At 43.6% G+C, this 17,853-nt stretch overlaps 1 protein-coding gene across 1 annotated transcript; it reads left to right on the top strand.

Moving 5' to 3' along the window:
• Window positions 1-1,157: 1,157 nt before the first annotated feature.
• Window positions 1,158-15,073, top strand: zc4h2 (zinc finger, C4H2 domain containing). Its single transcript, XM_075481004.1, has 5 exons — window positions 1,158-1,455; window positions 2,133-2,304; window positions 2,714-2,886; window positions 12,798-12,960; window positions 14,375-15,073. The coding sequence occupies exons 1-5, from the start codon at window positions 1,403-1,405 to the stop codon at window positions 14,486-14,488; spliced, it is 675 nt and encodes a 224-aa protein (XP_075337119.1). The 5' UTR covers window positions 1,158-1,402; the 3' UTR covers window positions 14,489-15,073.
• Window positions 15,074-17,853: the final 2,780 nt, after the last annotated feature.

Raw genomic sequence — 17,853 nt, 5'->3', positions numbered from 1 at the left:
TTTCCCCCACAAACAAAGCCAGTAGCTCCCTTTCTCAGCTTCCTCTCCCAGTGCCTTTGTAGGTTTCCTCAGGTTTGAACCTGCCACTCATGCAGCAGTTGGACTGTTGTTTGAGGCCCATGGGATACTGACTGTCACGAACTTTCCTCCACTAACATCATGAAGTATTCATAAGGTGGGGTTTGAAACATACACTTTTTTACACTTTTGTAATGAAATAAATTGTTACAAATGAAATTATGGTCACTTTTGGACTGTCTGATCATGCTTTGGATATAGCTGATTTCAAAGTGTGAAAGAGACATATTTTTTGCTTTAGATAACAATTTGAACTCTGCCACTTTAACTCAGCTCCGATGCCATGTTTCCTATCATCACCATCAGCATTGCTCTGCTGGAAATCTGAAGCACAGCCATATTAATAACTGTGAATAACTGCAGCAAATACATTTACCTTAAGGATCTGTGATGATTATATCAAAGCCAAAAATAACTCAAGCTAATCTCAGCTTAAACCCAAAGGTCAGGATAAACAGATTCTAACCCTACCTCAAAGAGTTTAGCCATATGTCAGCAATAACCACCTAGTGTTATTACATCGTGTCAGGGGTGAGGCTAGGGTATTTTTAGTGGTGCCAAGGCACCACCGTGAGATAGCTCGGCTCAGCACATTTCTAAAATATTATATTATGCAAAAACACTTTTTGTTTTGCTCAAGAATGCATTATTTTATGACCATTTTATTTATTTTCTAGCATTTGTTTTTGTTTTAACTCTTTACTCCCAAAATAAATGTTATCTTCAATATTTGTCTCAGGCTCTCTGTTATCCCTGTCAAGCCACAGTCTTTTGAAATGAAGAGGTCAAAATTGAATGTTGTAGGGGAAAGCACTACTCCAAGCAAAACTAATACGGCTCCAAAATTTATAATGTACTAGTTCGCCTCAATTAGTGAGAAATAATGTGCCTCAGTGAGCACTGGGGGCTGGGCACCCCTAAAGACCAGATCCTAAAATCGCCCCTGCATCGTGTTAAGTAAATGTACACTGATAATGGCCATTCTATGCCTTTCGGTAGCTACCAGTAGTTGGCAGTTTGTTGTCGTTGTTGTGGATCTCGTTAATAATACTCCATTTTCTAATTTTCTCCTGCTTCTTCTTACTGGCTGTGTGCAAAGAGTGGCGGCCACACATAAGATTTCAGAGGAAACGGATTCTTCTCGTGCTTCCTCTCTGCTAACGTTGCCACGGTTTCTCTTTGCGGGCGCGTGCTTTGATGCGCGTGCATGCTGGCCATTGTTTTCTTTTCTTTTTTTTTTTCCCCCCCATATCAACACGGGAGACCACCGTGGCCTTGTGGGGTAACCGAGCCGGCCAGCTAAACGACGAAGGACTGCTAAATCATGGCGGACGAACAAGAAATAATGTGCAAATTGGAGAATATCTTGGAAATACGGTAAAGCTTGGAGCTCGAGCGAATGTTTTTCCAGATGTTTCGGAAGTAGCGAGAAACGTTGACTTAGCTAACGTTAGCCGTCCAGAAAGAAGCCCCTTGGCTTTCTTTTGTTACTGACCTTGCTAATATTAGCCGTTCTGCCGTGTATTAAAAGGCTTTTACTGCTCTACCTGTACGTAAGCTTGTCTCTGACAGGGTCTACTGGCAGGTAAATTATATTAGAGCTACACACAAGTTATCGCCTAAGTGCATATTTGGATCATGCATCAACATTCCAGATGTGAAACAACAAATGACAGATGTGTGCTGCTAATTGTTTCGGTGTGTAAGCTAACCACTTAGCTTAAGAGGTTGTCATTAACTTGATAGCCTGACTTCGAGGATGGTGTTGGTTTGATCATAAGGATTTCTTGAAGGTACACGTTTACCTTATGATGGTGATTGATTAGTAGATCAATAGAATTAATTAATGTTCACCGAAAATGGTGAATTATTGCCTAATTTACACTAATTTATAGCACTTCTGTGTAGTTGGAATAGAGAATGTGTTGGTGTTTATTTATTGTTTTGGGGAAAATCGTTCTGTTTTAGTTGTTTTTGTTTTGTTTTGGTGGGAGGGGATGGAGTGAGAAAACCTGACAGCTTGTCTGCACGATTGTCTGTCCCATGTCCTGCAGGAATAAGACGATCCAGATGCAAAAGATCAAGTCACGTCTGAAGATGGAATTTGAGGCTCTGGAGTCTGAAGAGAAGCATCTGAAAGAGTACAAACAAGAAATGGATCTGCTTCTACAAGAGAAAATGGCACATGTTGAGGAGCTGCGCCTCATCCATGCAGATATCAATGTGGTGAGCGGGTGCTAGTCTCATAGATCATTTGGGCCAATAGAGTGCCAGTATAGTTATCTTTGGTAACAAAGTGAATGTATTTTGATGAAATTGAGATTGGTTTGGAACCTAAACAGAAGATTGGTATCTGGTTCTTGCAGGCTCTTAACCAAACTACTTTTGGCTAAAATGTCTAACAAGTGCCAGTTGGATCTCATCAGGAATCACAACTTTCCAGCCATGAGTACTCTTGAGATAAACATGCTTTATGAGTTTTACTAAAATAGCACCTCAACTTCCCAACATTATTCACGAATGACATGAATAAAATCAATATGTGCCGGTAATATTTTGTAAAAGCTGGTATGTCTGGGTGCAAGCATGAATACTTTATACTGAGCATATTACAAGTGAATGTCTGTCCTTTCAGATGGAGAGCACCATCAAGCAGTCGGAGAATGACCTGAATAAACTGTTAGAAACCACTCGCCGCCTGCATGATGAGTACAAACCGTTGAAGGAGCATGTGGATGCCCTCAGGATGACCTTAGGACTACACAGACTGCCTAACTTGAACGAAGAGGAAGAGAAGCTCTCCCTGGAGTCAGTATACACACACAAAGTGCATTAAATTTAGTCTTTCTATCTCCTTAAACAGAAGTCTTTACAGCCAGTTACTGACACCATATGGGAAACGTAGAAAGTCCTGCTCACTACATATGAAAGATGATTATTATTAGCATCAAATTAATACCCAAAGTGTATCATAAATGTGTATTATTTAAACTTTCAACAAATCTAATCAAGTTTATTTGTACAGCACATTTAATGTACAAAACAATTCAAAGTGCTTTACATAAAATAAAAGCATTGCAGCAGGGAGTGGAAGAAGCATTAAAAATACATAAAAGAATATAAAGAGAAACAAATAAAATAATTTAAATGAATTTAAAAACAAGCAACAGTCCAGATAAATTCAAAGATATCGTGCAGATTTCATGCATAGACACGAGAAAAGAAATGTTTTTAACCTGGATTTAAAAATGTCTCCATTTGGTGAGAGTTTGATCTCCACTGGCAGTTTGTTCCACTTGTTTGCAGCATAACAGCTAAATGCTGCTTCTCTGTGTTTAGTGTGGACTCTGGACTGGACCAGCTGACCTGAGTCCTTGGATCTAAGAGCTCTGCTGGGTTTATATTCTCTGAACATATCACAGATGTATTTTGGGCCTAAACCGTTCTGGGATTTGTAAACCATCAGCAGGCTTTTAAAATCTATTCTGTGACTGGAAGCCAGTGTAAATATTTTAAAACTGGTGTGATGTGTTCAGATCTCTTAGTCCGGGTTAAAACTCTAGCAGCAGCGTTCTGGATGAGCTGCAGATGTTTAATGCTCTTTTTGGGAAGTCCAGTTAAAAGAGCATTACAGTAATCGAGTCTAATGGAGATGAATGCATGGATGAGTTTCTCCTGGTCTTTTTGGGAGAGGAAAGCTTTAATTCTGTTGATGTTTCTGAGATGGTAAAAAGCTGCCTTGGTGACAGCTTTGATGTGGCTGCTGAAAGTCAGATCTGAGTTAGCATAGTGATTTTACTCGTCAAGAAAACAGCAGGAACTTGCAGCCAATTTCCAGTAGGTCTTTTTTTCAGTGTTGTAGCAATGGATGACATTTCAGAGTGCATTACGGCTGATCCGAATACCATGACACTTTGAAGCTATGATCGTTACCATGGTAATTCTCTGGCAAGACCATTTCATCTTTGTGCAACACAAGTCTCATCAAAATGTTGTAGCGCACCACAGCTTTCAGGACAGCTCCAGTCAGCTAATCACTATTGTGTAAGTTCACACTTCATAAGAACTACTTCAGTGTTCAGTTCACACAGATTAAAACCGAAATAAGTTCATGGATCGCCATTTATAACATTCTGAACTAAGTTCAGAGTCCGGTAATGAACTGTTTCACATTATATTCACACTTGGTCATGACCTCCTCATAAGTCTCTTCTTTATGAGGAAAACATGGAGTTATGGAGTGATCTGAAGTTCTGAAATAGAGGAGATACATACACATTTCTGGATTCATTTTATTCACAACCATCAAGACACTCAAAATCAAACAGCGATAATAACAAAAAAAATGTGTGTAATCTACTTAATGTGGTCGTTTTTGCACACCTGTGAAAGCATTTTAGCCAGCAAAGGTGCAGTGACAAATGCTTCGGACTCCCGATTAACGTCACGCTAACTTACAGGAACTTCAGCAGAGAGTGAAAAAGTACAACTTCAAAACATCCCGCAACAACGGCATGTCCTACAACTAAAAGAAGCCGAGAAAATAGGCCAGCAGCTGTGTGACGAACTCTGTTGTCGGAGTACCACCTCAGATAAAGTCAAACGAAGAGGCAGTGCGTGACACACGTGAGGACAGAGTTGGTGGATGCGCAGCTGTCTGCACCAAGGCCAAAACAAAAGTTCAACTTCCGTTGCAGGTGTTCTCTGATTTTCTGCTGTGTTAAGTCATCTAAAACATTATATCAATACTATTAATACAAGTAGAGCCTGCAAAGTTTTGTGTCACACAGCACGTACGTTACAATTGTCACCCAGTCAAAGGCAACCGCCCCCGTGTTTCGTGTGTCGCAGGTTTAAAGATGATTTAGTGTTTGTTTTTTTTTTCCCCATTGGCCGTACTTCAGCCAATCATCAGTAGGAGCAACAGGCCTCAACTTAGTGCATTCATTACTCAACAAGTTGCAATTTATGACTATGATACCATCAGTCATAAATTACAACTTGTTGATCACAGTCCCAGAGGGATAACTGCTGACTGTCACAGAATGAAAAATTATTTAGTCATTAATATGTTCTTATACTACACAGAGCGATGGAGCATGATTACTAAATGGGTGTGTTTGAAGAATTGTTGCTTACATTTTGTTTTACAAGCGTATTGCACAAACGGCTTTGAAAGCTTTGAAGACGACAGAAGACTGACGCCAATCTGTTCACTACATGGTTAAAAAAAAACAAAAACATGGCAACGGTTAAAGCAGGGAGAGTCGGTCTTGGTAGAGCGAACAAAAGTCTTGAGACAAAGCTGAGATGATGGTCCGCTGCAGGTCAATGTAACCTGAGACTTCTGCCTGTTAGAGACGAGCAGGATCACAAGTTCACTTCACATCGCTCAAATGTCAAGGGCAAATGGTGGTTCCCTGCCCTTTCATGGCACCAGTGTCATGTTTTATGAGCTGACAAGATAAGATGATGTGTGTCCTTTTAGGAAGAAGAGCCTTTGCTAAAATCCACGTGTGATTTGACGCTGTGTGGTTGTTTGGCAGGTCGTTTCCTAGCTTGTCATGGATCAGATATCTCTTTACTGGGACATGAGCTTGTGGCCGTCATTGATCTCCTGAACTCCACTTACTCACAGATTTTTTTATTTTTATTTTTTTAAAGCGCAGTGTGACCTTTGCATTCATTGTTCAATATGCTCTTCAAACGCCGTGTTTCTGGAAGATACATTCACCTGCGTTTGGCTTGCAACAGAGGTGCAGATATGAAAGAGAGACGAGAAATGGGGATGAGATGGGGACGATATTGATGGATGCTCTCTATCAATGCCTTTTTTGACTGATCAGGATCACTGAGTACATCTCAGCACCCGATCTCTGTTGTTGTTGTTTTCTGTCAGCCGTATGGCACCATTTGGTGGAAGTTGATTAGATTTCGGTGTAGACCGATTTGTACCTGAGACAGAAAATCTTGACATCCATAATATGAAATAAAAAGGTTTTTGTGATTTAGGTGAGTTGATCGTTCAAACGGTAGATTCAGAGAGAGGGGCACATTTTCTTGCCTTTGTGTTATTTGAAGGACTTACATACTTTAGGTGTGTGGTTGGTGTTCTCTTTATTATCTGGTCTGCTTGCTTGTTTTGAAATTCATGTCCAATTAAATTTCACCTCCATTTGTTGAGACTGCAGCTTCAGAAACCGAATAAAAAATCTTGGTGACGAATGAACCCATTTAGGGCTTCAAAAGTTCTGTTATCCACAAAATTGGAGGTGCATCGGGGGGGGGGCCTGACAAGTAGACGTCCAGCAGCACAAACTGCAGGCTGACATCCATTAACAGTGGATGATTGTACAATTGGCTGGAGCAAGATCATAGCTGATGCTCCTAGAGTATAGAAGCGAGGCCTACCTCAGTTTAGGACAAAAGACACTCCAGTCTTTTCAATTTTAACATCCATATTTTGCTCTAAGTGCCACTGGCTGAGAGGCCTAATGATGGATTACTGGTTTATTTATAAAGTAAAGTTTACAGCGTGATCAATGGCACGAAAGATCATGTTCTTTCCTGCGAGGTTAGTCGGAAAGAAAGTATTTTATTTACTCAAGATTCGGCATTCCTCATTACTTTGGGGGGCTACAAATCTCTTTTTTGGTCAACACTTACTTTTTTGTTAAGAATTTTTCTTTAACAGCTTTAGCTGCCGTGCGAGTGCGGCTCTGCATGCCGACGGCATTGTTGGCCGGCTGGCTTCTCAGTTTGGCTGCGTATTGTGTGGAAACTCGGGTAATGAGCGCACTGCTGGACAGGTGGTAGTTGTCTCATCCCCCCCAACCCACCCCCGGTGTCCTGCTCCTCCACATTTTCCAGAGTGTGCGAGACACTAAAGCCTCAGCTTATGTTCTGCTGCTTTTGCTGTGTGAGAAGATGGGACTCATCGGGGTGGGAGGGATAGACTTTCCATTCATTCAATTCAAAAATACTTTATTTATCCCAGAGGGAAATTAAATGTTGATGTAACTCAATTAAATCAAGGAGTTATTATAGATGCTGATGGCTGTGGGCAGGAAAGATTTCCTGTAGCGGTCCGTTTTGCATCCAAACTGAAGAAGCCTTTTACTGAAGACACTCTGTTTTCCGATAACAGTCTCATGGAGAGGATGTTATATTATATTCATGTGAAGGGAGATGTTAAAACCATCATTTACACGTGCATCTTCAGTAATTGTACTTGGAGAATAACGGCGTCCTGTGACATATTTTACCTATTTAAACAAGTTAGAATTGGTCTATGGTCTATACCAGTGGTTCTCAACCGGTGGGGGCGCGGACACTCTCCCGGGGGGGCGCGAGTAGACTACAGGATGAGGAAAAAAAAAAATCGAAAAAAAAATAAATAAATAAAAATCGGGAAAAAAAAAAAATCAGAATAAAAAAACAAATCACGAAAATTCCCTCCTCCAAAATGCAAGAAGTTGGACTATTGTTTGACTAGTTTCATTTCAAATTTACCAGGGGGTAGTATTTTGAGCCCGTCACGTCACGTCACGTCACGTCACGTCACGTCACGTCACGTCACGTCACGTCACGTCACGTCACGTCACGTCACGTCACGTCACGTCACGTGTCGTGGGGGTGGGGCCGTGAAGGGGGAGGGGTGGTGTCGGGAGGAGGGGGGGCCCCAACTGCAATGAACCATCTTAGGGGGGGCCCCACTTGCAAAAGGTTGAGAACCCCTGGTCTATACAAAACATGTTCATGAATTTCTTTGCACAAAATCACTCTCACATAAAGAGATTTCACCAGCTCTATTCTTGCCAGTTTCAGTCTCTCCCAAATTGAGCCGTTTAAAGGGCTCTGTCACTTTTATGCAAATAAGCTGCTGCTGGCCACGCCCCGCTCATGAGAAGCCTCCGGCTGCGTGTACTGTTTACCCTTTTGTTTTGAGGGTCCAAAAGGTACATATATGTATTCAAGTGGTAAAAGGTACATAGATGTACCTTTTTTTCTACATGCTGGGGTACAATGGACAGTCTGTGTTAAGCTACTTCAGTATAAGGGTACAAAACTATACCTTCAGAGGGTACTGCCCCAGTGACAAGCCATCGTACCCCTAAAGGTACAATTCTGTACTTTATTTTCTGAGAGTGTATTTTTAAACTGTTTTTTTTTATTCTTAGATTGTTTATAATTGTATAAACATTTGTATTGGTTTATTATGTCTTGCTACTGGATGCTTTAATTTCCTTCGGGATCAATAAAGTATCTATCTATCTATCTATCTATCTATCTGGTGCGTTTCTGGAGACTGCAGGTGTCCAGCAGCAGCAGCTCCAGTCTCTGCCGGTGATACCTCCCAGCTCACACAGGTCAGCCTGTGTGAGCTGCTCCTCCGCGCCGCTCTCCTCTCCCGGGCCAGCCGCCTGAAATAAGTTGAGAAAACATCGGCGCCCCCTGCAGCCGGCAGCTCCTTCTGGTGTCCGCCAGTGAGGACGTCTCCCGGCCACCAGCAGACAGGTGACCGCGGCGACAGCAGCGCGAGGTCCCGCTGTTGAGAAAACATGTGGAAGCCTGCCGGGGGACCGAGGCTCGCCTTCAGCTCAGCGGGACCTCGCGCTGCTGTCGCCGCGGTCACCTGTCTGCTGGTGGCCGGGAGACGTCCTCACTGGCGGACACCAGAAGGAGCTGCCGGCTGCAGGGGGCGCCGATGTTTTCTCAACTTATTTCAGGCGGCTGGCCCGGGAGAGGAGAGCGGCGCGGAGGAGCGCTCCCCCTCGGCCCCGGTGGAGCAGCTCACACAGGCTGACATGTTCGTGGCTGTGAAAACCACCGGGAGGTATCACCGGCAGAGACTGGAGCTGCAGCTGGACACCTGGGTCTCCAGAAACGCACCACAGGTGCAGCCGACAACACAACACTTCATGGGTGATTTTCCTTTCGTAGCCATTGCGCTCCTATGCTCGATACAAGATCTTCAACTAATGTAGAGGGTGGGGACTCGACAGGTAAATGTAAATTCCCTTATTGTGACGTCACAATAAGGGAGCCATCCAAATGGCTCACAGCAGCATTTTTTTCTTGACACCAAAGTCTTTCTACTGACCTACAGAAAATGGATGGATGGGTTTTTTTCGCGCTTGGAGTGTTTGAAGGAACAGTAGAGACCCAAATATGAACACAAAGACCTGCAAAAAGTGAGTTTTGCATAATATGTCCCCTTTAAAGATCCTATGGCATGAAAATAAATGGAGGCTTTTATGTATTTTTATAGGCTTTAGTGGTCCCCTTATACTGTATCTGAGTTTTTTTCCCCAAAATTCTGCCTTGGTGCAGAATTACAGCCAGTCCCAAAAATGAGCTTTCCTTAGGATCCTCAGAATGAGCTGTTTAGTGGGGGTGTGGCCTTACTTACGCCTGTGGTACCTTGCGCAAATGTTTTGTGAATCGCTATGGCACGTAGATGGCACGGCAGCCCTATGCCGTAAAACTAGCGAAACCTGTTGAAATGAGCTTACTTTGACAATATGACGAACTAGTTACTGAACAACTCACCTAACACAGTGAAACATCAAGCAAGTGCTACACAAGACACAGCAAAAAAGGCGTGCGTGAAGGGGAAAGCAGGAGTGAGGATTTTGACATTCTCAGCTGATTGCTCTGGTTTGCAAAGATGCACATAGCGCGAGTCATTTCAATCAGGGGATAGGCAGATATCGTGCGTGCCATAACACCCACAGAAGGACGGCTGTCAAAACAACAAATAAGTACACAACACCCGCGTTACAGTAAATGAGGTGTCCACTTGCATACCTCATGCTATTTACTGTTACATTAGCGACAGTGACCGAGCTATTAGCTGCAGAGCTAACGACACAGACAGACTGACCGTTTTGACTCTGGAACCATGAATGAATCATTATCCTGATTAAATGCACTGAATTTGCGGATTCATTCTTCTTCAGGGAGCTTGAAGTAGGGGGTTTTGGTCTAAAATGAGCGAGCTAACCATCTCATGGGCATGCAAACGCCTCCAACAGCCCAGTTGGCAGAGATAAGAGCTTGCAGATGCTATTAGCTGCATAGCTAACCGTTAGCTAACGTTAGCTGCTAACGATACAAACCCTTTCCTGTGGTAACAAGCTATGTAACTATACTGTACATACAGGAAAGCAACACAATAATAGAGCGTTAAATTACTTACTCGGGAATGAGATCCTTCCCCAAGTGAGGGGGCGAATGGAGCAGGAGATTGACAGGTGGATCGGTGCGGCGTCTGCAGTGGTCTCTGCACCGGCCCGTCGTAGTGAAAAATCAGCTGAGCCAGAAGGCGAAGCTCTCGATTTACCGGTCAATCTATGTTCCTACCCTCACCTATGGTCACGAGCTGTGGGTAGTGACCGAGAGAACGAGATCGCGAATAAAGGCGGCTGAAATGAGTTTCCTCCGCAGGGTGTCTGGGCTCTCCCTTGGGCTCTGTATTGGCCCAAGTTCTGGAAACATTCGTCTGTGAAATATTTGGCGCACGCATACACAAATCTCTTCGGTTCTGTCGTCACTTTCCCAGAAAAAAACAAAATCTGTCCACTGGCTCTTTAGAGGTTCTGATGCAGGAGCTCTAAACAGATTTTTTACATCGATATACAGCGCAATGAGCTGGCCAAAGAGCTGTGGGCAGGGAAAGGCAGTTTATTGGCTCTGGGTGGAAACAACCTCCACGTCATAAGCGGGCACACGTCATAAGCGGCGGCTTTCCCGATCAGGCCATCTGCATGGTCACATTTCCAAAGGCGGAGAATAATTTCCAGTGCATGGTTTAGGTCTATCGTCATTTTTAGCCACTGGGGGACCGCAGGCAGGCTAGAGGAACTCATATTAATGGTAAACAACCTTAAAAAGTGAAAATTTCATGCCATGGGACTAGGGCTGTCGCGATAACCGCAAAATGCAATCACCGCGGTGCTGAGAGGACCTCCGCGGTGCGTGTCCAGGCCACCGCCACCACCGCCCACCGCACGCCCGCTTGCACGCGCAGAACAACTCGAGAAACTAAAAGAGTTTTTAAGACTGCACAGTAGATACAAAGCGACTGACAGAACTGATACTTTTTTAAAGCCAGCACAGTAATAATGATACATTGTATATTCCCCGCAAGGCAGGAGAAACACATTAACACAGCTATGGGCCGCGTTTCTGTCGTCATCTTTGCATATAGGCACCGCACACGCACACACGTCTGCATGCTACTCCTTGTGGTCTCATTCTCCCTCAGCAGCTGATATTACAAGAATATGCCTACTCAGTGTCGTAGCAATAGAAGTTAAAATAAAATGCAGTGGCCTACCTTTATCTCGGCTTTACTCCTCTGCCTAGTCCGGACACTTTATGGCTTTGAATCTTCCCTTATTATCCATGTTTAACGTTGTAAATGCGACCGTCTAATATCAACAATAAACTAGCTTCCACAGAACCACAGCTTGGTGTGCACATTTGCTGTTGGGAAATACCTGATCATTTCAACAAAACTGTGTAGGTGAAACTATTTAAAAAAAAAAAAAAAAAAAAAAAAAAAAAAAAAAAAAAAAAAAAAAAAAAAAACGTTTAAAAAATGTGCCGTGCCAGAAATAAGCTCTAACATCTTCGCAGAAACAGTTAAAGTTCAGCTCTGGTTGGTTGGTCGGCGGCAGTCTGTTAAAAAAAAACTGTATCCCGGACACGTGAGCTCAACTGCTGCACTGATCTGCTTCGTTTTTCTCCGTCATTACTAAACGAAACGTGCGCAGGTCTGCAACAATGTTGATATTTGCCATGTGGCACTGGCAACAATGCAGAACTGGGGTATGCGCTGCTTGATCTCCGCTATGTTGGTCTGTGAGTGAGTAAATGACAGGCAAAGCAAAGTGAAATGTCAGAATCGCTGGGAAAAAAAGCCGGATTATGCGCTCGATTTTCATCTAACATTGTGTGTCGTGGAAAGTAGCCTAATGAACAAAAATGCGATATCACCGCATACCGCGCTGTTGAGCGGCTATGAGTCACCGCGGTGGGAATTCCCTCACCGCGACAGCCCTACATGGGACCTTTAAAGGATGTGATGGAGCAGTTTTGGAAAAAAATTAAATCACACCTCAAAGGTGCAATCGGGTACATTTGAAGATACTGTTTGAGAGTAACATGACAGCACAGAAATGAAATACTCTACACCTCAGCAGATGGGGAAAATCTAACTGGAATATCAACGTGAACGAACACAAGAATGGCCCTGAATCCATTTGTAAGAAATGCATGTACTGTGCATCTTTGTGTTATGCTTGTTAATAAGGCCCCACGCTCACAGGAGATGCAACAATGCTAAATCTGCTCTGTGAAGGCTCAAAGTTCTGCTCTATCGTAGACCTATTCTGAGAGAAACCAGAGAGCCTAATGAAATGCGATATCACTTTTATTTTTGAAAATGAGCCAGTCAGGCATAAAGTCCAAGGCCACATTTCTTTCCCAGCCCTCTCCCGCCCACACACACACACACACACACACACACACACACACACACACATTCAGACAAACAATCTCGCATAACTTTTAGCTGTTGCTCAGAGTTGAACATAAAAAGAGAACGCTAACTCAGCGTCTCATCACCCGACACACACCATAGATGGGGTAACGCCGGCCATGACGTGATTCATGACTTTAAAGGAAAACTCTTTCTCTCTTTCTTTGAACAGTTACTTTGAGAAGCAGAAAGCAGAGTGGCAGAAAGAGCCGCACGAGCCTGCCATCCCAGAATCCCTTGCCGCGGCCGCAGCCGCAGCGCAGCAGCTTCAGGTGTCCAGAAAGCAAGATGCTCGCCAGACAGCCACCTTCAGACAGCAGCCACCACCTATGAAGGTATTTCTCCCGCTGACCCGAAACAGCTGCAGCAGAGCTGATCGGTGTCAAGTTTTTAAAGTGGCAATAATACAAAAAACCATTTTCATTTACACACCGAGGAACAATTAATTAGGCTGCACTCTTAACATCTCCCGTGATAATGGATGAAGGAGGATGACACCGTGAGAACACAGACATCGGTGACACACCGCTTGACTTGAAATTTGAAAGCGACTAACAATCGCCAACCTATTTTCATTCATTCTCAAATCGAATTCGACAAAATACAAAACTAGATCATGAGCTCAGTGGAGTGAAGGCCTCTGCCAAGGAAGTCATTTGTGTTCACTCTACTTGAGGGCTCTATTGTCTGAGCTTCATCAGCATCATGTGCCAGACTCACAGTCGATGTCATTATGTTTTTCCCCACTCAATAAAAATGTAGCTTATGTGATGTGAAGTGTTTAACTTGTCGTTTTTTTTCGCGTGTTGCTGGCCGAGTACATTTATTGTATTATCAATTGGATAATTGTAAGCTTACAAATGCATTCCAGTAACCTGACTACTACCACTCTGGACTTTATGTCATTTAAACTTGAGTTTTGAAGACATTTTCACAGCAAACGTGACTCGTCACTGTAAAACACAGGTTCGCTTCCTTTTAGTGCTTTTAGTGCAGAAGAGTTGCTTGACCACCGACGGAGTCTCCAGCAGCTTTTTTTTCGGGCGTCCCACAAACTTGTCTGCTGACTAGCTTTGTCATATCTCGTTCGGGAAGATGACAATCAGCTGGAATGCCGTCCTTCAAGTGAACACTGTAACTGTAACGACTTTTATCAGATAGGTTTTGTTCCGTTTGCGGGCTTGTTTCACCGTCAGCTGCGTCAGCGAGGTATTTCCATTCTGCTCCGTGCGCAACAAACTTTGGCGGCGTTCTCGTCAGCGTGAAAGCTGCAGGTAGCAAAGTGGAAGCACAGCGGTAAACACACGAGCCCCTCTCACACGCGTGGGGCTTTCCTTTAATCTGGCGGCAGCTGGATTTGTCATGTGGGAATCGCCCCACTGATGGAAATCTGACCGGGTCAGACCTAGTTACAAATGCTCAGTTCAAGTGGGCTAATCTGACATATGATCAGCTGTTCAGAGGAATCAGACTGAGTAAACTGGCTCAGAAAGGAACGATTATATTATAAAGTATCCTGTTTTGTAAGGACAGCTATTAGGATACTCTCAAAGACTTGAGTAGTAGAGGTAAGTCTGAGGCAGCTGTTGAATAATCTGCCAAAGGAAAAAGAAACACTTACACAGGGACATCCAGAGATTCCTGGATTTACCTCTGAGGTCAATTTATAAGCCAGGTCAGATCGAATTCAACACAACGAGAATGGCCCTGAATAAAGTGGTTGCTCTGAACTCCTTCTGTTCTCTCCAGGCCTGCCTGTCCTGCCACCAGCAGATCCATCGCAATGCTCCCATCTGTCCGTTATGCAAAGCCAAGAGCCGCTCCCGCAACCCAAAGAAGCCCAAGAGGAAGCCAGACGAGTAAAACCTACTCGCACCTTCAGCTTCAGTGGGGTCGAAAAGCAACCGGTCCAGTACGCTGATCTACGATCGGCCACGATTTCGGGACAATTTCCACTTAAGTCTCCACTTTAATAAATTGTCTTAGTAATTGTTTAAAATCCGTTAACAGTTGATTTAGGGTCTGGTGATGTCATTTGATTTGTGCTTCTCTGTGTTTTGGATGTGTTTATATGTTATTGTATGACTTGTATTGTAGTTTACTAGCCCCTTAACAGTGTATATGCAATAATGCAAAAAAAAAAAAAAAAAGAAAGTCTGGATAATGTCGCCCTCGTTGCTGTTGTTAACTGCCTTGGATATCTTCGTGAACTTTACATTTTTTGCAGTGCATGCCCGCTGCCATGGCTGTTGTGTATGATTTGTGCCGATATGAAACAAAGTGCTTTTAATCGCTAAGTTAACTCCAACTACGATGTTTTTATGTTTACAGTGTTCAAGTGGCCACCAAAACTGGAGAAAAAGAAGGCCAGACTCATTAGCTCTGAACAGTGCTGCGTGTTTAGCTTTGACACGGCAATAAGGAAATAAATGGCTGTTTTGTACTAACCTTGTTAGCATGGCTTCTTCTTTGGACTCGGGGCGCCAACTACACAGTTCCCTTTTGTAATTTAGTGGTATGCTCATAAATATAAGCAGGGCAAATGGGTGGGCTTAGCCGGGGTTTGAAAATAAATCAGTCGGAATATGTTTGACTCCACCGCATCATTGTACCTTTCACTCTATTAATACTGTGATATACTGCCAAGACTGCAGCTATCTGTCTCAAAAAGGACGGCCAGGATTTGTTAAATGAGTTCCACTAGCGTTTTTGTCAGGGTAACCCCTCATTTCATCTGTTGCCAGGGCAACTCCACGTTCCTTAGCGGTTGCTAAGGCAACCACAGGTTGCTGTGACCCGCATATCTTCGCCAAAAGAAGTTCCTCCCAAATCCAGTGAGGGGCATATGGAAGCTTCGGGAGATTTTGCACCAACTCCTTCAAAAAATGTCCAGTCCTCTGACAGAGAGTCGGATCATCGATCTGATCAGTCTGAGCGAAAATAAACATTTAGGTTGCCATCAAACCGATCTGCCATTACAGGCACTTCCTGGGGTTAGTGTTTAGTCTGCCCTTTAAGTGTTTGGAACTGCAGTTGTGTCTTCTTCCGCCTGATAAAAGGCTGTGAAGGCCAGTGGAGTCTGGCCCTGCTCGCGCACCCTGGGCCGGTGTTCCGTCATGGCACTGGGTTGATTACGCTCGCGCCTACCGCTGTCCCTGGGCCGGGGCCGCCTCCGCTGGCGGATCTCGTTTTTTTTTTTGTTTTTTTTTTGCAGACGCACCATGAATGTAAACGTCAGCGCACAAGTACAAAGAGCAAAGGTGGCGCGGAGAAGGCTAGAATTAAAAAGAGGAAAGCTCTGGAAACGGCGCAGAAAAGAAAAAAAAAATATGCCACAAAAATTGGCAACTTTTTGTAACGTCAAATGAGGAAGATGAAACAGGGTAAGGCAATGTGTTGAACTCTGCCTGCAAACCACCGTTCATGTCAATTAATTATCAAGTCAATGAATTGTGTGGCGTTGTGGCATATAACGTAACGTTATATGATTTAAATAATAGAGTGATGCGACGCCACATAACTGGGAAACTTTGTCTTGTTGCCCCTCAGAGTCAGAAGCAAGATGCAGCCCCAAGCACCAGCCATGAGCCCTCAAGTCCAGAGTGGGCAGGTAGGATTACTCACTGAGTGAATATTAGAATTAATAAAATGAAAAGTATGGTGTAGACCTGCTCTTTATGAAAAGTGCCCTGCAGATGCTAGATGATTCAGCTCTACATTAATAAAAGTGACCTGAATTGATCAGAAGGCTTTGTAAAAAAAAAAAAAAAAAAAAAAAAAAAGGGGGAGATTTGTGCTGAGAATTATGGCCATTTTTCAAATGTGATTTGGTGTCAGAAGCAGAGCCAGGAGCCAGTAGTGATGCTTCTGTCAGTATGGAAGGAACAGGTGATAATGTAACAGAGTGTGTGAACAAGCAAGCATAAGTTCCAATATAACCACTTTGTATGCCCAAACGATAGCAGTGACCCGTTATATATATTTTTTATCATTAAAAGTAAGATCATAAACACACAAAGCCCACAATTGAAAGGGAATAGGATGAAAGTAATATGAAATAAACCTGCATATTTTGCCATTTAAAAATTTCTTAATTGGTTAAGTCAAAATGTATTTTCCATTTCAAATGTAAGGTCATAATTACATGATTTTAATAATAGGTTGTGATCTAAAGTGGGCCGGTCTGAGGCATGAAACTCCAGGGCTGAAAATGAGCCCCAGTCCGGCCCTGGTCAGAGGGACTCCCCTGCTGCAGCTTCGGCCCTATCGCTCCTCGTAGCTTCTCCGTATCTGTGTCTGTGTCTTTCTCCTGCTCCTTAAAGCTACTTGCTTTATACGCGAGAAGCTTTTTTTTTTTTTTTTTTTTTCGCTCTGAAAAGGTTCTTAAAGGCTTTATCCTCGTCCATTTTCTACAACCCTCCGCCCGCCCCAACTCGAGACAGCCGCGTTTAGTTTGGTGATGCTTGTTGTGGCGGTAAATTAAACGGCGGGTCAACACTTAGAGGAAAAAGGCTGGCACCCTATAACCAGACCTGTGCTTAAGGAATGTCTAATGGGGCAATTTTACACCGGTAACCCGAGTAATTCAGAGAATGATTATCCCCTTGACTTGCGTGCGTCTCCACTCCCACTGCTTCAAGCGCTGAGTTGCACTTCCTGCCAGCAGCACGCCTCTACCGCCATCTGGCGGTCAGACTGGAGCCAGACCAGCCATAGCACTGCTGCACACTGACAAGTGAAGCAACACTGCTCATGTTGTTACAGCGTTGGAAAAGGAAAAGGGGGAAGAGGATGACTGAGCAACCTTAAATGTGAACAGTCACACCTGCAGCCTTGAGTCTGAGGTTAACTCAAACAAAATGCTTCTCTTTTGGTACAATCCGTACAAATCAACACATGGCAATCCATTTTTAAAGGAGACATATTTTACCTATTTAAACAAGTTAGAATTGGTCTATGGGCTATACAAAACATGTTCATGAATTTCTTTGCACAAAATCACTCTCACATAAAGAGATTTCAGTCTCAGTCTCTCCCAAATTGAGCCGTTTAAAGGGCTGTGTCACTTTTATGCAAATAAGCTGCTGCTGGACACACCCCGCCCCGCTCATGAGAAGCCTCTGGCTGCATGTACTGTTTACCCTTTTGTACATAGATGTCCAAAAGGTACATCTATGTTGTTGGTGAGGACCATAAAGGACTGTATTTGTGCTGGTTCTGATGTTGGG

The sequence above is a fragment of the Odontesthes bonariensis genome, chromosome 13, assembly GCF_027942865.1.
Source record: "Odontesthes bonariensis isolate fOdoBon6 chromosome 13, fOdoBon6.hap1, whole genome shotgun sequence".
NCBI classification, from domain to species: Eukaryota; Metazoa; Chordata; class Actinopteri; order Atheriniformes; family Atherinopsidae; genus Odontesthes; species Odontesthes bonariensis.
The sequence above is the reverse complement of the archived record's forward strand: the minus strand, read 5'-3'. Positions and strand labels throughout refer to the sequence as shown.

What these genes read in the sequence shown, in the direction of transcription:
- zc4h2 (XM_075481004.1), top strand. Translation starts at nt 1,403, where the DNA reads ATGGCGGACGAACAAGAAATAATGTGCAAATTGGAGAATATCTTGGAA. An exon ending in TCCATGCAGATATCAATGTG is followed by an intron (nt 2,305 to 2,713) that starts GTGAGCGGGTGC and finishes CTGTCCTTTCAG; the next exon opens with ATGGAGAGCACCATCAAGCA. An exon ending in GAAGAGAAGCTCTCCCTGGA is followed by an intron (nt 2,887 to 12,797) that starts GTCAGTATACAC and finishes TTCTTTGAACAG; the next exon opens with TTACTTTGAGAAGCAGAAAG.